The sequence below is a fragment of the Drosophila gunungcola genome, chromosome 3R, assembly GCF_025200985.1.
Source record: "Drosophila gunungcola strain Sukarami chromosome 3R, Dgunungcola_SK_2, whole genome shotgun sequence".
Classification (NCBI taxonomy): Eukaryota; Metazoa; Arthropoda; class Insecta; order Diptera; family Drosophilidae; genus Drosophila; species Drosophila gunungcola.
Window position 1 is genome coordinate 24,835,833 of NC_069139.1, and position 22,981 is coordinate 24,858,813.

General features: G+C 36.5%; 2 protein-coding genes across 5 annotated transcripts in view; one reads left to right on the plus strand and one right to left on the minus strand.

Moving 5' to 3' along the window:
• Positions 1–22,981, minus strand: part of LOC128261708 (serine-rich adhesin for platelets) — a 55,231-nt gene that overhangs the window by 30,127 nt on the left and 2,123 nt on the right. The window contains exons 1-2 of one of the 4 annotated variants that reach the window (XM_052995532.1): positions 16,867–17,010; positions 16,245–16,312 (exon numbers count right to left, since the gene is read on the minus strand). The exons of the other annotated variants lie outside the window; for them this stretch is intronic. Coding sequence (XP_052851492.1) covers positions 16,245–16,247 — 3 coding nt within the window. The 5' untranslated portion in view covers positions 16,248–16,312; positions 16,867–17,010. Of the gene's footprint in view, positions 1–16,244; positions 16,313–16,866; positions 17,011–22,981 lie in introns of those variants that run through there. 4 annotated transcript variants of the gene reach the window in all.
• Positions 19,202–20,514, plus strand: LOC128261751 (regucalcin). The gene is made up of 3 exons (XM_052995603.1): positions 19,202–19,297; positions 19,488–20,206; positions 20,265–20,514. Exons 2-3 carry the CDS (start codon positions 19,488–19,490, stop codon positions 20,455–20,457), a joined length of 912 nt encoding a protein of 303 aa, XP_052851563.1. The 5' UTR covers positions 19,202–19,297; the 3' UTR covers positions 20,458–20,514.

Below are 22,981 nucleotides of genomic sequence, written 5' to 3' on the forward strand. Positions count from 1 at the left end.
AGATTATCTTTAGCAATAAATCAATTGATAAAAAAAAATCGCTTTAAATAGAAACTTAGTTTCTATACACTTTTCCACTTATTACGAATGTTCCATCTGTAACCCCCTACCAAAAAACTTCCAAAAATTAAGTACTTGGCTAGAAGCCAACATTTAAAGTACGAAGCAGTAAACAATTTCAGAAAAACTACAAAATTAATGCTCACCTTTTTAGCATCGCATTTAACTTGCAGATTTAAGCAAAAAAGAAACACTCAGCCAACCAAAAAAAAATGAAGATAAAGAAGAACTTAATATTCTTGGTCACGACTTTGTTGGCCAAGACAAAACCATTTGTTAATTTATGGAGTTTTGTCACAATAGGCAAAAAAATGTATCCAGTTGAGAAAAGTGCATCCTCACATTAGTTCAAAATTTTTGGCAAACTAAACATTTTCAAAACAGAAAAAACAAATTCAAGCTACTAATTAGTTGAGTGCATGATACTTTGCGGTAACCAGTTTTTTTTTGCCTCATTGATAAAAAACAAAACAAACAACTAAGTTGGCTTACAAAAACAGTTAACAGATAGCCCCAAACATGGCCATGTGATGCACTGTCACTGGAAAAGCGCCATAAAAGACTTGTTTGCATGCTGTCCAGCCTCCTAGACTCGGTTTTGCTATTTAACTGACGTTGAGGAGAGCAGAAACTTGGCGAAAAAAAGAAAAAAAAATACAATTCGAAAGGCTATTAGAGACAGAGACGGCGATTCAGTGGTTAGCTTTAAATGAGGACGTCGACTAATATCCATGCCGATCGATAAATGCGGCCGCCAATAACTGGAAATACACATCAAGTATACGACGCGCTGACAGCGGCGGCAAGAGCAGCGACACATTTGCGGTTCACTGGGTATTTGGGGTGTGCATGTCGGACTTGTTGGGCCCGTTAATAGCTGGGCGCTGCCTCTATCTGCTCAGCAATGTTTTCCGATGGGCCAGTTAGGGGTTTGGCATTTGGGGTCTGCGGTTTTCCTGTAAGTGTTCCAAGTTTTCTATTCTGAATTTCACATGTCCCTGACTTTTAGCTTTGCCTTTGATGACTCAGGCAAAAGTGTGCTAGGCACTAAGGAATATTCAAGGAGGTTTTTATTGTTAAAGATACTTTTTTAATGTTCTTAAATGCTCGGAGCTAAGGGAATGCCTTATATTTATATACTTGATTTGTCAATTAAGTAAGATATATATTTACATTTGATCGTTGGTGCAACAAGTTGTAACAAGTTGTCTTAGTATTTATTGTATTTATGCAACCATGTATGCTTAGATGTCTGATCAGAACATTGAACAAACTTCTCTCTTAATTAATATATAGTTAACGCTGAAAGGTCGTTGCCTTATCGAAAAGGTCATGGCTGTGCATAATTCATAATGAAATTGTATAGTACGTGGAAGCTTTCTTTGTGGAGGTCATAAATTTTCCGCTTTAACTGAGCTCCCATGCAAAGGGGACACCTAAAGCGGCGCCATATGAGCAAAGTAAAACACCAAAAACAAAAACTGCAGACAAAATACAGAAAAAAAGTGTACAAAAAAGGCCGAAATTGAAATACGAGCACAAGAACATCGAAGAATCTGAGAAGCGGACAAGAAGATGTTGTGAGTAGAAGCCCAAGTAGTCAGCGAGCACAGACAAGTGACTGCAAAAAACTAATCAAACTGGTAAAAATGGCCAAGCCAAAGAGCTTCCAAAAAAAAGGCATACACAATAATAAAAAAAAAACCTTAAAAAACAACAGCAGCAGAGGATGCTGGCCATATTTAACGACGATGACCTTGGCGACGGCAACAACTTCGCTGGCAACTTGTTGCAATGCTGCGACAGCTGGCCATCGCAAGACACCTGAGACATAGAGAATCTGCACCCGCTGCCTTCCTCAGCTCTGAAACATACAGGTGCGGCCAGAAAAATAACCATGAGAACGGGATTTTTACTTTTCATTTACATAAAAAAATTTTTTATTATTTAAGCCTGATAACAACTTTTATTGAAAACATTATAAAAATGTTGGCTAATAAAAATTTGTCCGTTGCTGTATAAAAAAATTGAATTTTGTTTGGGATTAGATTAAAGTGACTTAAGCGCCTTAAACTCAAGTTTTAAATAGTGAAAATTAACAAAATACATAATTTAAAAGGAAATGTTTCAGAAAAATCCGCAAAGTACTCCTTTTTTAAGACTAAGTTTACTAGACATTCATTGATTAGTAAGAAAAAATAATATATAAAAAAAAAACATTTCAAATTTAAATACTTCTTTGTTAATAGAATAAAATTCTTTTTTAATACGACTTCTTAAGTTATCTGACCACAGCTGTACGAATCGACCAACTTGAAGGAGGTATCTTTTTTCTCATGAATTTTACGGTAAATTTAGGTCGTTGCAACAGCAGCGGACTTGTTTACATCGGCTTTTCCCCAAAACGGCAGACTTTGCCAATAACTTGGCTGGCTGGCTGGCTAAATATAGCCATAGACAAGCGTTGGCCATGTTTCTGCTTGGATTTCCTGGCCAAACATCAGGCATCAAGCATCGCTATCATCAGCCTCGTCGTCGTGTGCAGCATTTATTTGATCAATTTTTGAAAAAATACAGTTTCATCCGTTTCCGTTTCGTGGGGAAGTGCCATTTGGCCAGCAGCCGGAATTATTTTTGCGGATTTATCCTATTTGGGGCATGACACAAATTTGGCAAACATCCACGTAAATGTGGTTTGACTGAAGCTCAGTTGTCTGGCGCTGCCTTGTTTTCTTGCCAGCAATTTAACAATTAAAAACACGCGCTCTTTTCGGCTTCCACCGGAGCGACCGTCATTAACTCGTTAATCCACGCGAAAATAATTTATTATAATTGCACATATACATTTTTGTTCATTTCTGCGATTCGCATGAAACATAAAACGACAGCCAAGCTCCTTGGTCAGGCCCCGCTTGGTTGCCCAATAAAATGTGTAAGTCTTCTGAATACCCTGGCCCTCAAAAGGGTATAATAACCTGCGGAATCGCGACGCATTAAAAAATTAAACATACCTGCATTAATAGTTGTTTTGATTGTTAGTCTTTGTTTTTGAATCTCTTTTCTACAAACTAAATCCCCTTGTTTTCGTAATCTCAATATATAAAGTTGAAAGTAAAATCACGTAGTTTTTATTGCTTTTCATATACATCCAATTTCGTTTCTATCAAGTGCTAGCAAATCTGCACAATTTTGATTAGCTGAGCTTATCATTGATCTACTAAAGTAGTGAGTAATAAAACAAGTTTTCCTGAAAACAAGTTTTGATTTTTAATTACCGACAAAGCGAAGTTTCTATTTCTGATTTAGGTAGGGAAGTACAAAAATTGAGGTTCTAAATGATCTTTCTTACCACTGTGACACAAGGCATTCTATTCTGAGCAGTATAACACAAAACAGAACATTGTTATTAATACACGTTGCATTGTGAACTCACCTGCAAAAAAAAATAAAGAAAACAAATATGGTTAGGTAAACAGTTGATTGAAGAAAAAGAATTATATTTATGATAAAATTTTTTCGGAATAATAATTTGTTTTGGTTTTTGGTTTTTTTAATGGCTGTTTATGTGCTTTACTGTTAATCCAAGATAAATAATGGTTTTGTTTCTCTTTGATATGCTTCTATAAATAACTTTCATATTAATCGTGATGGAACAAAAAACTTTAAAATCAAAATTTGAGTAAATATCCAATCAGTTTGTATAAGCTATTTTAATAATTATAATTATAAAACACCATTAATTAAAAACTAATATATTTATGAACCCCTATAGAAAAACGATAGATACATTTAAGACGTATTGTTTTCCCTGCCCTAAAACAGAAAAATGTCGTAATATCCAGAAATTTATAATGCCAAATTGTTACCAAAAGTTGGCGGCAGATATATCAACATCAAATGCTGTGGAAAACAAAACATATTTTTGGCAAAAGGCCAGGGGAGATGGAGATCTTTTGAGGGGAATACTCTCCAAAGTCCGTGCACAATTCAATTTAGCAGCCGGTTTGCATATAAGTTATAACATAGACGGATCATTAGGCAGCTGGCCAGGCAGAGCAACTGAGCACACACTCTGGATTTGTTATAACGCCAAACTAACCAAGTGTGTATACAAGCAAACATACAATATACATATATTCGTGCGGCGGTATGTGTTTGGAGAAAGTCGGAAGCTCAAGGCACAAAACAGCTGAAAAGCTGAAGAAGCGGCAACTGAAGACCCGATGATGATGAAGATGATGATGTTGCTGAATCCCAGTCTGAATCTGTTGGCAAACAAAGCGCAAACAGCATCCAATGTTAATCTTAGCCAATAAGTGGAGCTCACATATATGTGGCTATTGCAGTTTTTTTTTTTTTTTTTGCATAATCAAAAGCTCCGTTGAACCGAAACTCATTTATAAAATGTGCATGACCACTATTTTTAATTGAAAAAAGAAAGCAATTCAAAGAGAGCAAAAAAAAAATAAAAATCGAAAACAATGCAAAACCATTAGTTAATTTTTGCGGTTTTAATTAAAAAATCCTAATCATTTATCAAGTGTCATGTCTATATTACCACTTGACTTGGGTGGGGCGGATGGGCGGGGGCCAAATCTTTTTTGGATCGGCAGCTCCCACGCCCAGTTAAACGACGCTTTAATTGCAATAAAAACCAACAGAAACGCTGCTTACGGGAAACAACTTTCCGGAGAATAATGGGAAAATAATGCCTCTAATTATCATTAGTAAGTAATTTTAAAGACCTCGGGAAGAACCAACTATGAAGTTCCAGAATCTCGCAAAGAGAAAACCTGCCGCCGAAAAAGAAAAACACTAAAATGCTAAAACAAAGATGCAGAGGCGAGGGAGGTACTTCCTACTCCCACAAACGGTTGTCATTAGTCAGAACTGAGGCAGCAGCCGCAACAAGAGATACGTTGCCGCTGTGGCAGCAACGGCATCGGGAAAAATAGAAAGCCGGCGCGGCGAGAAAGCCAAAAAGAACTTAACACAATTTACACTCACGAACGCTTTTCCTACTTAAGCGTAAGACCTGGAAAATTATCTGCGGGTTCGAGTGAGTATCTGTGTGTGTGGAGATGACAACCGCAAGTGGGTGTGTGTTCGTTGCAGCTCCAATTGCGAATTATCACAAATACACAAATGCCACCGACCGCGAAACTCGAAACAAGCTCACGTACGCACTTCCAATCTGGAACAATATTAATAAATACTATTATTGCCTACAATGATTTCGTTGTTATTCCGTCTGGATTGAGCCGATTCTCAAAAGCCCACGAAAGCTGTATCGAATAACGCGGATGTATAAATATTGCCTTTTGCATTAAGTGCATTAATCTTGAATTTGAAAACACTGAATAGTAAGCCAGCGATTAAAATAATAATAAATTAAATAAAAACATCGTATCGTTCGCGAGGGCGGCCAAATAACTCCACGGCACTTACGGGTGTTGCGGCAACTTAAACCACAAAAAAAAAAAACATCGTATTGTACCAATTGGTGCCATCATATTATCCGATGGTTCATGATTCGCGTTTTTTTTTTTTATTTTTCTTCAAGAGAAATAAACAAAAATCGTAATGGTATACGGTCTGTTGTAATATGTTTGAATGCTCAAGGGTATATGTTAATATTATTTTAGTGATTTCAATGCTACACTTTCTTTAATTTTAATACCTGTATATTTAATACTAATAAAATAACATTTAATTAAGGTATAGCAAAGAAGCCGGATCTACAGTATGTACCTAAAGGTTGGGCCCCCAACCAAAGAAAAGTCTGGAGAAATCTCGGGTTTGAACCGCTTAATGCGCTCAATTAACCTGCACAGCTCCAATTGCAGTTGCATTAACTATCAATTTTCTCTTTCATTGTTCTGCTCTGGGCCAGTCTTATAATTACAATCATTCTTGATGGTCGGTCGGTCACACATGCGTAGAGTTGCGTTGCGCTTGAGTATCTAAGAGATACACACTTGGTTGGCAATTAAGAGTGTGAATTTTAAGCCATAAAACTGTTGCAGCAGCTGGCCCGTTGCTCGCTGTCATTGTTGTAGTTGTATCCAATTTTTTCGGGTGAAAGTTTTGTTCTTTGAGATCTACAGATGCTGTTTTTGCTATATGTTACACATTTTTCTCTGGCTCTAAGTCTCTGCCTTTTTTTTTGTGTGTCAGTTGGGTCTGAACAATTTCCGAGACATAATTAGCTCACTCGCATATCTTATCTTGGGGAATAGTTCACATGAGATGGCTAAAATCTAATGAATCTACCTGTAGAAAGTTACCAATGTGTCTGCAACATAGCAGCAGCAGGAGAAGCGAACGTTGTCTGAGCAAACATCTTAATTTCACAATAATTGCGCAAATGAAATTGAAAAGCCCCAGAGAATGCTCGATGGTTAATGGTTACCAATTTAAGAGACGGGCCCTGCGATTGCCAGCCTGCACAGAGAGAAAATTGTCCATTTATAATCTAGTTATTTAAATAATTTACATAAACTAATAACTGGTAAGAGTTTTATATTCTATACAATACTTATCACATAGTATTGTTAAGAATAATAAGGACAAGTTTGGAAATTACAGAACTTTGTGATAATGTCACTCAATGTCATGTGTCACTATTTGATGTAATTTAATTTGTTTAAATGTTTAGGAAAATACAATATGTCAGATATTAGTTGTAAAGAATTTAATGTTTCTTCTTTTTTTTCACAGTGCTCCCAACCTGAGTGACTGACTGACTCAGTGAGCTACCCGAAAGTGCAAACACTCAACACTGGTGGCACCAGCTGGACGACGATTGCCTCGCGGACAGGCGCAACCATCAGCGGATGGCGGAGTCGCGTTTGTTTCTATTTTTTTGTTTTTTTGGGGCGTGCGGTGGTGGCTGGGGCATTATTTGCATGGCCTGGCACACAATAGACAGAGTGGGAGAGCAGGTGAAAAGTGTCCGACAAAGAAAACAAACCTCGGATCTGTTGAATGGCGGCTGGTACCCGTACCAGTGCAATTTCATAATGGCGTCGTCAAGCCAAGATCGCTGACGACATTACAGTTAGCCGAGATGCATCTTGGCCCGATTGCCGGCCCAACTGCCTTATTTTCGGTGTCTCTTTTTGTTTTGTTTTTTCTTTGCTTGTCTGTTTGTCATGCCCTTTCCAAAAAGGTTGTTCGCAGCCATCGCGAAGATCATACATTGGGCAATTTAAAAGCAATTTGAAAACCTTTGAACTTGCATTTGGTTATGTCAAATTAAATTTTGTTAAGTTATTCAATATCTGTTTATATTAAATTGATCATTAGGCAATGTAAAGCCTTTAAACTTGTATTTTTCTAAAATTGTTGTTCAAAATCACAAAACAATGCAATGCTTGTCCTTAATACCAAATGATACTTATTATATTTTCAATTATTTTTTTTTTCAATAAAATTTTTTATTTTTTAGCTTCAACATACACATATATTAAAACACGCAGAACTAAATTAATAATCAAGACGTTGATGTTTTGAAACAGATTACAGCTTTTATAAAATTTAAATTAATGATTAACAATGGAAATCTTTATAATTTATTTAGTAAGATTAAAAAAAAATAGATTCTTAGTAAGAGTATTGGACTTTTGAAGATTTTTAGTAATCGTATATCAACTTTTTTTCCATTTCTGTTGTCTGACCAAAATATGATCAATTGTTACTTTCCGCCGCTGTTGCTATTGCTATTGGTGTTGTTGTTGCTGCTGCTGCCACAATGCAGTTGTTGTTGTGTCGGCCGATCTTTTCGAACAATAAGCGAATATTGTTCGCAAATGCGAAATAATAATAATGTTCAGCAGCCAAAATTGAGCCATGTTACCGCATCGACAACAGTCGGCAGTTGTTGCTAGTGTTGCTGCTGCTGCTGCCTGTTGCAAGCTGCAACAATTATTGAGCGCTTGGCTTGCTTTTGCTTTTTGTCTTATTTTGTAATTGCCATGCAAAAAGAAAACACAAACGGACAACTTCAATGCATTTGTAATTACATTTGATTGCGACAATTATTTAAAACTACAAAATCACAAGCCAAAATTGGCCGGCAGTAAAAAATCGTTTGCTATGAAAAGTAGCAGCTCCTTAAATATGTAAAAAAAAACGGTATTATTAAAAACACATCATTCTCAATCAGTGAGGAGCGAAAATGAAGTTTTGCTAACTATCAGAACCAAAAAAGTCAGACTTAATTAAGAATTGTTTTTGCCCTGGAAATAAGGTCATCATCATATCCGTAACGGCTGTCAATTTGCGTTGGCTTATGTCTGATGATGAGATATACCCAGGTCTCAGTGTCATAAACTTTTTGCCATTCGGTGGCATTGGCCCAAAAGACCCCGCTGGCAACACGCCACAAAACGGCGGTGAGGTATTATTAATGAAAAGGGAAATTCTGCCACTGGCCAGTCATTAAAAAAAGAGTAATAAAAGTGTTTTCTTTTTTAACGACAATCGAATAGACATTGCAAGTCACTTTTAAGTTAATTAAACCAAAACGAATAATAAAATAAGGAATATTTTCAAACGCTATGCTATCTAATGGCAGAGAAAGGGTTTTTACGTTTACTGGGTGGGGCCTAATTGAAAATGTTTATTTACAAGATTTACTTAAAAAAATTTGATATTTTGCAATATTAATTAGGTCATAAGGTCACAATCTCGTTAAGGTTAAATCTTATTAGCTTTATTGTAAGAACGTTTTTACTGGCTACTCAACTAACCCAATTTGATTAAAGTAATAAATAATCGCATACAATTATTCATACCAATTGACACGGAACCAATGACAATTTCATATTCATAGCAGTGACGCAGAAAACTCTATATGACGCTCTATTTTAGTGGCTGACAGTATCTATTTCAGTCTAGCCGAAATACCTACGCGTATGTTCAAAAATGTGCCAAAAAAAAATCAAAATATTCAAAAGTAAAACCATTCAAGCAAACCTATTCAAATGTTTATGTGACTTTAATTACGTGACAGCGCACTTGGATTGAAACAACATTGAAATGCTATTAAATATGTATGCAGTTATGGCCGCAGCACAGACACAAGTGTAAGCGATTGACACAGATACTCGCACCCTGAGATACACAGATACGTCCACCGATTGTCGGATAGTCGGAGAAATAGAGAGGGCGCTCTAAACATCCAAACATGGACACACTAGCGAACCATAACCAAAAACCAAGTTTCGGCGAAGGTGACGCAATTTACAAATAGTTGCGAGCGAAAAATTTGTATTTGCACACAAAATTCTACAAATACAAATAACAGTCGCCCGGTAGCCGTAGCGGCAGTAGCTAACAGTATCTTTTGGATACATATTTGCCAAGTAAAGAGGAAAGCGACTACACCGAGAAAAAAATAGCTTTCATTTTAATTAAGTATTAAAATAATCCCAAGCTAAATTAAGAAAAAGACAACGCTGGCTTTTGTTTTTATTAAACAATAAAACACATTGCTTGTAATATTTTTAAAAACTTTGTAAACGACTTTATATTTTAGGCGTTTTCATAACTAAAAATTGTCAAATTGTGCTATAAATAAATAAGAAATTATAAAAAATATCCAATTGATATTTTCACAATTAACTAACTCTTAGCGCTTGCGAAATTTCAGTCCGTTAATCCTTAATTCGTTTCATTTTCCCAAAATTAAGTGATAGGTTATTTTATCTCTATGTACCGAAAAAAAGCATTTACAAAGGCCTGGACAAGTAAGCTTAGTCTGCCGTTCATGTGTCCGTCATCGGTTTGATTCGCATCGAATCGCATTGAATCGCATGTGGCAAGGTGTAATTTACCCTTCAATCAATGCGCAGCAAATCAGTTGGCAATGTACTGTGCGCAGGCGCACCTCGATGGATCCCCTCGGCTCGTGCCGCGCCCCTTCTCTTTTCGTATCAGTTGGCAGCACATTTGGGTTAACAATTGGTTAACTGTATACCGGCCATATCGGGGCTTGTGGCTATATTTATATATACAAGTTTGTGTGTGCCGAATGACTAACTGGGCGCAAGGTGCTTTTTATACTCTGTTTAAAAAGCATTAAAAACTTGTGTGGAAGTCGGCAATGCAAGAGGAAAGCCAACTACCAATGATACTATTTGGTATTTATGTATGTGTACAACATAAGTGACTAATCGAATTTTTATGAGGTAGTTTCTGCCATATTAAATCGATAAATATTAAAATGAATTTTATAGTAGTTTATTCCAAAGCGGCGCAACATAAAATATGTAAGCAAAAATGTATACCTAATTAAATCCTTATATTTTAAAACATTAAGATTAGTCGTTATAATCAGTCAAGTCACTTCCTACAACAATATACTTTATAAATCTCCTACTGAATCCAAACAAACTTGGTTATTTTTAATTAATAACATAATTTCAGGTTTTTGCCACATCAAAACGAATGATTAATTGATTTCCTTTTTAGGGATTAATTGAAAACAAATTAATTTTTTAATTGTCAAAAACATTTACTTATATTTCCTTATTCCCTCAGTTTTAGACCACATTTTTAACGTTAACTGTTTGGCTTGCTTTAACGCAAAGAGTTAACCAAAAACACAGAAAAGGAGAAAAAAGCAGACAATGAGATGTTGATCATGTTGTAGTTGGCAGGTTAACAAGCAACCCGAGCAGCCTTAGGTGTGTATTTATGTTGAAAATATCTACGGCGAATTGGTGCTTCCTTAATTTACCATGTTAATTGCACAAATTAACACGCAGATAAATCGAGAGACAAGTCAACAAACCCGGCCGTCGAGTCAACAACTTGGTTGCGCTTCAAGGCAGCCAAGGAAAACGTTTCCTTTTGGCCAATAGCGATGACGGCCAAACAATGCGTCCAGTTTGGCCAAACATTTGCAGCAAACCATTTTTATTCCCATTCCAACTTCCCACGTAGCGCGGCAGGTAGCCGCAAAAACTTGTAGAACGTGCTGGTAAAAATGGTAAAATAGCAATGCCAGTTGCAGCAACAAATTTTCAAGTTTAAATCTAAATGTGGCAGTAAATCGTGCCCGGCCGGCAACGGAGATGAAGACACTGGCAAGTCCAAGCTTCAAGAAAGCCCGGCTCTTAGAAATTAGAAGCGTGCTGAGGGCAGACTGTCTGGGGTTGGTAATCATCGCTGTAATCAGTTTTCCGAACGGGGTCACTTTGGTCGAATAATGAACCGAATTTCCACAAAATGTTTGTCACACTTTTGACATTTGCACGATTGCTTGTCTGAAGAAAAGAGTTCCCAAAATAAACGAAACGGGATTGAGAATTCAGACAGCGACTGCCATTCACTGGGCACGAAAGCTCTGCGAGCAAGCGCCAAATAAAATGCAGTTCGTCTTGCTCTGCTGTGCAATGCGGCGTATGCGCAATGTCTGTTGACAAGGGAGCTTTATTTTAATTTACGTTGCTTTGGTGAAATCGAGTCGTTAATTTAAAACTGTCAAAATCCTAAAATAATGTAGTTATTAATCCGAAAATACTTAATTATAAAAATAAATTAAATATGTAGATCTATAAAAACCATCAATCAAATTATGATATAACAAGTTTGTAATTTAAATATATGTACGTATTTTAAAATTTTTTGAAATATAAATTTTAATATACCAAATCGCACAAATTCGTTTTAACTTATAAATATCAAAAAGTTTTATTGATTTTGCTATCGATTAACCAGAATTTGAAACTTTATTCAATGAATTATTTGCAAGCAAAATAACATATTGACTTTTAAACTTAAGAGTTTGGAAAGTGGGGCGCGACTTTTGACGCACTTTGCAAAGTTCACAAGTGCTTGCAAGAGTTAAGTGTCGTCAAATCGGCAAAGAGTAAAAACAAAGCGAGGGAACTATCTACAAAACGAAGAACGAACAGACCGGCATTTGGCTGGTTGTTAAATTTAAAACTTTAATGTCATGCACGAAAGAAAATGTGTGGAAAATGCATCTGCCTGGCCACCACATGGCAACACCACATACATACTCTATAACACGAAATCATCATCAGCTTGTTGAAAATAAAGGGGAAGAAGAAAAAAAATTAAAACGGCAGCGCAAAAATATCTCAAAACAAACAGATGCAGATGCGGCGTAAAGCGGGAGGAAAAGCCGCGGAAAGTGCACGTAAACAGAGATAGGCAAAAGCAGCTGAACAGAGAAGAAAATAAAATAAAAGAAACAATATTTCCGCATTCCTCGCTGCAAGCAACCGGGCAAACATATTTGACAAAAATTCGCTGCACCGATGAGATACAGCTTTCTGGGTAAATCGCTCATCTAACCCAAATTCGTTTTGTGTTTTATTTTTGAAAATTGCCAAATCAGCATCAGAGCGGCAAAAAGAAGTTTGGTTCCAGCGAATCTGCAACTCGTTTCGATTGGAAAGTGTTGCCAATTTGCTCAACGACAGCGCCGGAACGCAGGCGATGGAGACTTTAATTGTGCGCTTTATTAGCGCAATTTATGCCCCGACTTGGCTCAATGCTCCCATCGGGCCAGTGGCTCGTGCTCTGCACCTCGACTCCATTTAGTTTGGCTCCATTCCACTCTACTCTACTCCAATCCACTCGAGCCGACTCTTGATTATTATTTTTTCTCAGTCATTGCAATTTCGTCTTATTTATGGCAATTACGCTCTAAATTCAATTGTTACGAAATTATGATGATTTATACAGTCCGACTCCCGGCGTCTACGTGTGCCCGAGCGATATCCGTGAAACTTTTCAATCCACCCATGGATCGGTTCAGCGCCATAGAAAGTAGAACAGGGCACGAGAGTGAGAAAAGTCAAGCGAACAATGGCAAGGCAATGACAAAAAACACACGAGCACAAAAGCAAGCCGAAAATGAAAACTGAAAATGAACAATCAACCAAAAGTTAAACTATAAAGTACACATCCATTATTCAACAAATCAGTGTATAAATTATTTGTATGACAAATAATTCTTCAACAAAAATACAACAAAATGAAAAGGATTGTAAGGCAAAGGATTTAGATAAAAACTTTTATTGATTGAACGTTTTTCAACAATACTTTCCACTTAATTAAAATACAAATAGTTGAACAAAAATATACATATACATGAATATTTAAATATCCAAAAAATAAACACATTAAACAGAAAAGTTAAGACAAACATCATAAATCGGTACGCAGCAGTCGAATACATTTATTTTTTACGAAAAATCTCATGACAATTGCAAGCGAGTTATTATAATATTATTATACGACTTAATTTGCAAATAAATCAAAAAATAAATTGAAGTATATATAAGCATATATTATCGGCACTGTGCCATTTCCCAGACACGTCGGTAAGGGGAGGGGGGGGCGAACTTATGTATGTGAATTGTTGAATGTGCGAAATATCACAAGTCAGGAATACAAAGACTACGACTCGGACGGTAAACAACCGAACAAAGTGCAAATAACGGGCTTTTTATTTAACTTTTTCAGGACCTCAAGGTTGAAACTTGCCTACTATGTCTTTACTGCACTCTATTATTCAAACAGCTATTATTGCGTTCTAAGCAAACCAAACAATAACTGCGATGAGTTGGACAAATTGCGCAAATGAATGAATCAGACTACTGAGCCACTGTCAAAACAGAATGGAAAATTCGTTGTGAAAAGAGACTGATATGAGTACTAGGCACAACGCAACACACAACTAGGTATATATGTATATGAAATTTTTATTGGTTCCGGATGTTGTGATAAGGCGTATTGCAAATGAAAAAATAAGGTGTGTTAGGTGTATGCTGGAACTATAAACTTTTTTTTTAAATTTGTTCAAACTTGAAATAATGCTGATTTCTCTCTTTTGGTCTACACTGTTAGGACTTGACAGATACAGTTTTCAATATTTTATTTTTAATCCTTAAAATTGTTCAAAACTCTGTCTTACGCCGGGAACCTTTGCCGGAGGGCGACCCTCAGCGTGGTGTCGGCATGCCCTAGTTTCCTTTCGATCCTAAGACTCCGCTGTTATGCCGGCGATGGTAAAAAGAAGGTGGTAATTCGAAATTGATTTCTTTAATCAATCACTGGTCAAACTAACCTCCGCTAGGAACCGCCGAAGTTCCGGCTGGACTGCGGGACCTTCGCTTCCCAACTGGACCGCCAATCTCGGCTGCAGTTCCAGGCATCCGCTCTGAGGTTGCCTCTCAGCGGCATTATATGCACCATTGGACCATCATCCAATTGTCCTGAGGTCCTTCTGGAGCTCATGCTTGCATGTATGCGGCTGGTCCGCATCTCTCACGGCACCCACCAAAACCATTGCTATGTGGAGCAAACGGGTCTGCCCAGGAATGATTGTCCTAAGAAAAAATGCTTACAGTTGATAAAAGAAAGACAAGCTAATCCGGAAGCAGAGGAAAAACAGGAAGAACAATCTAAACAGTCATGAGAAGTTAAAATCAAGGACTGCCTTTTAAAGAACGTGAAAAACTGCAAGAAGCGGACTATAGTTGTTAAAATGATTTCTCAATGCATTAATCAAAATACATAAAATGAAGAGACTTCAAGCTCAGTTTTAAATACAAGTAATTCAGTTTAAAAAATCATAAGGCTTTCAAATTATAAATTACAATTTAATTTTAGTTTACAATCGAGTATGTTAACAAATCTCCACTGTATTCCTCCAACCGTTTCTCCAAAAAACCTTTCGCAATAAGAAAACGTTTTCAATTAGTTTTGCTCTCTATTTTATTTCTGCTCTGTTTTTTATTTCCAGATAAAGCAATTAGCTATGAAAAGAAAACAAAAGTAAAAACTAAAAATTAAGGAGGAAAAAGAAAGGCAACCAATTGGGTTGAGAACTTAATTAGCTATGTTCAGTATTTTTGTTTTTTAATTTAGCTGGAAAATTTAAATGGACAAAGCTTTGGCGACAAATTTCACCGAACAAACAATTAGGGGGAAAAACGCTGAATCAAACAATAATATAAAAGAGCGAACAAAACGCAGCCAAAACAATTAAAAATTCCAACAGAGCAGTGCAAAAGTCAAACAAAGAAGGCAGAAACACAAACACACACCCACAAAGTACCCATACAAGTTTCACAGATATGAAGCGAGTGGAATACAATTGTAATTGCTATATAGCAAACTGACTTAACGGGGGAAGTTAAACCAAAAAACCCGCATGGAAATGCCTGTAGTTGAATAATATGTATGTGACTACCAGAGGGGTGTGCTTTCAACCGAGTCAAGACCGTGCATAATCAATCCGAAATGAATGACACAAGTGAGTCGAGTAGAACTCTGGAAAAAAAAATAATAACAACCTCTTAAGATCTCTAAACAAAGTCCCAGCAGTTGGCTTGCATACGAATTACCGTCTCGTAACAATTAAAAATTAACCAGTAGTTAGCTATCTTCTTAATTAACAAGATAAATATAGTGAGGAGCGAAAGAGAGGCAGAATCGCTGTATTGGTCATTTCGTAGCTTGTCTGTGTAATTAGCTAAGTAAACGCAGAAGGTTACAAATGGGGTGGATTAAAATGAGATGGGTAAAAACAGTGCAGTGCAAAAAAATGGGGTAGTATGGGATAGTAAATTATTCTTGTTGGGCAAGGTTATTACCAGAATGCGGGCGTATCAGAGGTGGATGAACCTAGAATATAAACCTTCACAGCAACTATTATTTGCTATAATCGATTGCAGCCAAAAGGAAATAATTGCTTAGTCATACTATGATATAGTCAGACTGAATGAGCTAAATGTGTTATTCATAAATTAATATTATTATCAAAGGAAAAACAAGCGATTTTCCGTAAACGATACTCACAATATTTCATATTGATTGTTTACCCTTTCTAATATTTCTATGGCATTTTATATACATATTTACTATACGTTTTTTCAATAATTATGAAAAACGATAAGTCAAAAACAAAAAACACATTTATTGTTCTCTTAAATTTACAACACATTTTGAAAAAAAAAGCCTTTTAGAAATTGCGCCAAACTTAAGCTCTTATCGTATCATAGTAATGATCGGTTATAAAATCGGATTTAAAGTGATTTCGACTTCCGCTAGGAATTTGAGAAAACTGGTGTTTAAGGAATTCTATTTATTAAAGCGTATTTGGTTTATACAAACTGGATAGGCTTGAAGATACGCACCATTTATCTAGTTAAATCTCATTTAAAACGGGTCTCGGTAGAATGAGGGAAACGCTGTACACGCATGCCTGTTGGTTGGTTGTCCGAAAATGAAAATTGATTAATCCAAATGAAAGCGCTGCGCCGTCTAAGTGGGTTTATTTAGGTTTAATTTACTGATATTTCGACTGTGAAATCATTTGATTTCTCTGATATGGTCACAAGTCACTTTTCTTTTCTTTTCTTTTTTTTTTTGCCAACACACGGAGATAAATATTTTTCGATTTTGCTATGGGGGAGCTACTTTCGGGTGGTTGCGTTTAAAATTTCACTTTTAGTGCCGGGGTTTCGTAATACCTGGCATAAAAACTTGATATTTTTATTGATTTATTAAGTATGCAAAAACAGATCCGATCTCAGATTTTTTTTTTGTTTTGTGTGTGAGCGATTTAAGTTATTCGGCATCAAATATGTAGAACGCGATCGAAGCGCATCTTCGCAGCACACAGATACAATTCACCGACACTCGCGTTGAGAATAAAGGTTGTGAAGTGATTCAGCTTCCCGAGATCAGATGACGCAGAATCTGTTCTTTGTTTGGGGCCCTTGAACACTCGCTTTAGTTGTGTATATATTTGCTTACAAAATATTAAAACACGTGTGCTAGGCAAAAGACTATGCGTGTATCTCGCAGTTGATACAACTTCAGTACTAGATACGAAAAAAATAATCCAACAAAGCGTTATCGCGTTGTACGCGGCTCTGCAATTGTTTGACAACTAAATGAAAATACAGCCAGAGCGAGAGTCAAACAGCTGCTGAGTTTTGCTGAATAAGATATATTTACAGAGAGAGAAAATAAGGTGGAGAGAACGGCTGAGCAAGAGCGAGAATCGAGTGAAACTCACTAGCGGCTAACTGCTAGCCCTGGCAGCTGCTAGCGCTTTATTGCCATGAGTCATGTGAGCGCTGAGTGAAAAACGCAAAAGAAACTTGGTGTTAGTTTGGTTTCCAGTAATGTTTTGTTTACAAATTTTCAAAAACATATAAACTTCCACTATATTTTAGTTAAATTAAAAGACTTTCGTAAACTATTTTTTTTAAAAAACAATACCTTTTCCTGTTAATTAAAATTTTGAGTAATAATTTGTATTCAGTCAGCTGAATAAAGAGCAGCCAGAAATGGAGAGTGAGCAAAACTCAGGGAAACAGAGTGCGTTCGAGCTCTTAAGAGCATTTTCGTGTATCAATGCACAGCCTGCATCTGCTGCATCATCTTCGGCTTTTTATTTTTGAGGATCCTATCATCGCAATAGTTATTTTTCTTTTAGACACACGCTTGTTTTTATTTGTTTACGCACTCTGTTTGTTCGGTGCGTTTAACTTCTAGGTAAACAACCGCCACTTAGGGCGCCCGCTTAGATGTAATCAATTACAGATAATTAAGACAGAAATCCACGAGGAGCACAAAAGAAATAAAGAAATCAAAAGAATGCAAGCGTGTAAAGTGTGGCAAAGGGTAATGCACTGGGCCAAAGACACATAGCAGACAGCAGCAACATCAGTCGGTCAGCAACAACATGTAAGAACGGATATTGATTACAGCGACTATATATTACCCGGTACTATGAAATTTATTTTATTTTCTTTGATTTAGGTTTCACAACAAATTGTTTAATGAATGAATGCCTTATTTTGGAGTTTTTAAAAATGATAAGTTTTGAGTAGCTTTCTCCTTCCCCCAGTTTTAAAGAGCATTTTTGTTTTCAAGATCAAATACTGAAAAATTATATAGCACTGCATTAATTATAAGTATTATAATTTCTTTATTTTTGTTTATTTTAGTTTTTAAGATTGAGATATACTTGTGCGAAGCTTTTATTTTAAAATCTTAGATTCTGTTACATATCTATGCTCGAATGCGGTATACTCCCAGTAACTACGACCACCGGGTATTCCAACCGAGCAACTCATTAGTTTTTATTATGGTTGTTGCCATTGGTGTTGATGTTGCAGAGCCATATGAAGGAGAGGAAAAACCGCCTTGGACATGTACAGTAAAAGACCAAAGCGGGGAGACAACGCTCGAGTGACCCACTGTCGAAGTGGACGGCCTTTCTTATCTATCTTTACCTCCCGGTTTCCCTCTGGCTGCTTAATTGCTCGCCAAGGAGTCAAGACAGAAAAACGGTCGCCAACTAATATAGTATCAAACTACAGAGAACGTAGAAGACACTCCACTCCATTGGCGGCGAGTGGGACACTTGAAGGGCACAACACACAAACACCAAGTTGCCATGGTACCACCGCAAAAGGTTTAATCAATGACTCGCTCGTACTCTCAAAAGAAAAAAAACTTGAGTTTGAGTTGGTTATTTATGGAAATTGATAAGACAAATCGTTCTGGTAAGCCTCTGGTTTTACGGCCTTTCATTTCCATACTCTTTTTAAGTGCCTTGCCATGGCTACCAAATCAAAACATAAAGCAAAACAATCCTTAATTATATTTTCCACACATACATGTTTTTATGAACAGTAATAAAAGATATGCATAGTAAGTTTTATAAATTCATGAGGCCTATAATATGTGTGAAGAGATCGCGCTGGGATAGTTTCCCATGCAAAAAATTTTTGAAAACGATAAGACAACTTGGAAATATAAAATTAATCACAGTGAAAACTAAACAGCCAAGCTTAGACCAAATAAGAAGATGGAATTGATTTTTGTTAACAAAAATATAAAATATATATATATATATATATATATAATATATACAGTATTCATCTCAAATAAACTTTATTAACTCTAGTTAATTTGAGTGTGGCTGAAAATTTGCACAATCATAGATTAAGGCTTTTGCCTCAATAATTAATTTAGCCCGTGTTTTTGTGTGTGATGCCATAAGTTGATAACAGTTGTATTGTATAGCAAGCTAACTTATTGCTTATCAATTTTCCATGTATATGTGTGAGAGGCCCTATAAAAGCATTTCAACTAACCCGACTCAATTCAGTTTGCTAATGTTAGCTGACTGAACAGTATTCCAGCACTCAATAAACAATTAATCTCAAAGGTAAGAAAAAAGAGAGAGTGTCACATTGATGTCCATTTAAATTCATAAGCGATTTTTGTCTATTATAAACTGTGTATAGAAACTTAATTACAATATAACCCGTTTCGAACAAAGTTTTTGTAATTATCAGCTTTTGTAAATGAACAAGACAATAGAAAATTAAAAACAGTAAATATATTTTTAATTTTAGATGTCACACAAGGTTGAAGCTCTTCCCGATTCTTATGCCGCTCTGGGCGAGGGACCCCACTGGGATGTGGACCGCCAGAGTCTGTACTACGTGGACCTCGAATCAGCCGGCATTAATCGCTTCGATTTTAAGCAGAACAAGGTGTACAAGGCGAAAATCGAAGGCGAGGTCTTTGCCTCCTTTATCCTGCCGATTGAGAACAGGCCGCAGGAGTTTGCTGTGGGTTGCACCCGGCGCACAGTCATCGTCCAATGGGACGGAGTCTCGGCGGTGGCCAAGGTGGTGCGCACCCTATTCGAGGTCCAGCCGGATCACGAGGACAACCGAATTAATGATGCCAAAACCGACCCGAATGGACGTTTTTACGGCGGCACCATGGCCGACAAAGGCGACATCTTCACCCAATGGAAGGGTGAACTTTATTGCTGGCAGGCCGGCGGTCAGCCAAAGGTCGTAAGGGAGAAGGTGGGCATCTCCAATGGCCTGGCCTGGGATGTCAAGGCCAAGAAGTTCTACTTCATCGACACAAACAACCACGAGGTGCTGGCCTATGACTACAATCAAACTACCGGAGACATTAGCAATCCAAAGGTCATCTTCGATCTGCGAAAAATCCGTCCCGAGGGTCCATTGTTCCCCGATGGCATGACCGTGGATACAGAGGGAAATATCTACGTGGCAACCTTTAACGGAGGCACCGTCTTCAAGGTTAATCCAAGGTGGGTTTAGAGTCTCTTATTCAAAACTGAACATTTAATAAACTATTTTGTAATGCAGCACTGGCAAAATCCTATTGGAGATCAAAATTCCCACCACTCAAATCACCTCGGTGGCCTTTGGAGGTCCCAACTTGGATATTCTGTATGTGACGACCGCCAACAAGTTCGACCAGCCAAAACCAGCTGGAACCACCTACCAGGTCACTGGGCTCAATGCCAAAGGTTACCCCGGCGTCAACTTGAAGATCTAAATTACAGACTACTTGTAAAAGGTATTGTAGTTTAAATAAATGAGCCCTAATAGTGTAGTTGTAAAGTGATAACAATTTTGTTTTTTTTTTGGGTAAATTATTAATTTCTAAACATGTGCAAAAAAGTTTTATTGGGTTCTCTTAAGCGCCGCTTTCCTTTTCAAATTAAATAAAAAGTATCAGGCAATTTAAAGTTTCCAACCTGAAAAATTCTGCACTAAAAAAAATTTATCACTTGAAGCCACGATGATTTTTGGGTAAAAATTAATCAACAATTCTACAAAATATAGACAAAATTTAGTTTTTAATTAAATATATAGAGAAATATAACGCAGTGTCTTAAATGATTTTGGAATGACAGAAAAATAAATAGCAATATATTCATAAAACCAATAAATTTTTTATTTGCCCTTGGGGGATGTGAAACAATCCTCCGGATCCAAGCGAGATAGTGAGAACCACTTCACAAAATGAATGGTTTATTGTGAAATTGATATATAGCAAACGCCCTTGGTCTTTTTTTTTGTAGGGCAAACGGTTCCGATTAAATAGGAGTTGTGGTGGTTTTGTTATTGGCATCTACTGAAGTACCCTATACTGACGTATTACTACTTAACTAGCATAACATATACCAAGACATACAGGCGTGAATTAGTTTAGAGGGCTCGTACTTCACAACTTGTATTTGTTGGATGTTTACTGTTCTATGGAAGATTTTAGAGGCCTAATCTTATCACGAATAATCTGCAAGTCACGGCAAATTTCATTCTATAATTTCTAAAAACGTTTGCATTTTAAATAACAACTGATTTTCGTTTAAAATCCTAGTATAAGCCGTAATAATGAATAAAAACCATTTGTCATAAAAAGTATTTTAACCGGCGAGGGAAATCATTTTTTCAAGCTAATATTTGTATTGTTTTATCTTATCGTTCTTTGCATTTTTTAGATAGCCAAATTACCCGTAATTATTCATTCTGATGGTTTTTAAATGGAAACTATACTTATATGAATAATATGTCAATAAAATCAGCAAATGCCATGCCAAATCAATGCATTTTCAATAAACGCCAATCAATCGCTTCAAATACGTTGTTCCCGTTAATAAATAAAATATGTGAGGCAATTGAAGAAGGGCACAATATTGATTGTAAGTGAAATGTAATCTGGGATTCGAGAGGGTCTCCAGGGGCAAGTCCAATCAAAAATATATTTCTAGCGAAATGGGCATAGAGGGCGAGGGGAGATGAAGGATCGTTTCGACAATTGTTTGCGCTGCACCCAAAACAACTGTCTTACAATATATGGGTAATAAAAGATACATTTATCCAGATACAGATACAGTATCCATATGCGCATTGTTTGACAACACGAGAATGCCACACAGACTGATACAGATCCAGATACCGAGCACATATGGCAGCAATAAACATAAAGAAAAGAAGAGATGGGGCTGAAAACTGAAAACTGGGGACTGGAGCCTGCCACTTAAACCGCAATCAGAAACAAAATTGATTTAAATTTGAAAATGTAAACAATACCCGACAAGGAGGGCGCAAAAAAGGGGCTGATCTAACAGCAATGCAGCGTAATTGTATTATAACAACAGAGGCTGAAAACTTCCAGTTCATGACCGACAGTGGTCACAGTGTGTCTGAAAAACAAATGGCTATTTAAATAGTTATTTACAGGTTTTGGGCACCTTGAATAAACCCAATATTAATTATTGAAATATGCGGCAAAAATATTGTACAAATTGTAATTTATTTTGATCCAGTCACACAAATATTTTAAATATTACTTAAAGGGTTCCTCAAAAACTAATTTTTTTTGTTAAATTTTAAAATTCAAATTAGAACAAGCTATTAAAAGTAGCACGATCCACTGTAATTTAAAAATATCTCCCACGAACATTCCTATCATTTCGAATTGGGCATGTCACCTACGATAGTGCCACACCCACTGGACATTTTTCGGAAAACCCACGCTAGAAAGCGCCATAAACCAGTAGAAAGTGTCAAACGATCTGATCGTCAATTTTTTTAAAGAAAGCATGAGAAATTTGTAAAGAAAAAATGTAAAATGCAGATTGATTTTCCATTTAATTTAATAATAAAAGAGGTATGTAGGTATTAAAAAAAGGTTTACAAGATATTACAACTATATGGTAATTAAATGATGTGAACAGTTTTTATGGACTTGTCATTTTATCTATCGACCATGTGACTAAAATTAAAAATATTTGTAGTAATTTTTTACTATTATTGTTCATGCTATAGCTTTTTGACTTGGTGTACCTGACATACAATACTTGACAATAGAAAAACATATAAAAAGTTAGGCCAGAAAAATATAGAAATTATTTAATTATATTTTTTTTTTTATAGTACGGAAGTAAACAAAACAGGATGTATCCGGAGGTATCTACCGAGTTTTTCAGGCAGTACAAATTTGAATAGCTTCGGTAAAACCCGAGGCGAGGAGAAAAATTGTGGCAAACATTTTTCGGAAGCTTTGCTGGCTT

Bases quoted from the DNA above. Each gene is read 5' to 3' on its own strand.
- LOC128261751 (XM_052995603.1), top strand. From the start codon at position 19,488: ATGTCACACAAGGTTGAAGCTCTTCCCGATTCTTATGCCGCTCTGGGC. The intron at 20,207-20,264 runs GTGGGTTTAGAG...TTTGTAATGCAG, and splicing joins GTCTTCAAGGTTAATCCAAG to CACTGGCAAAATCCTATTGG.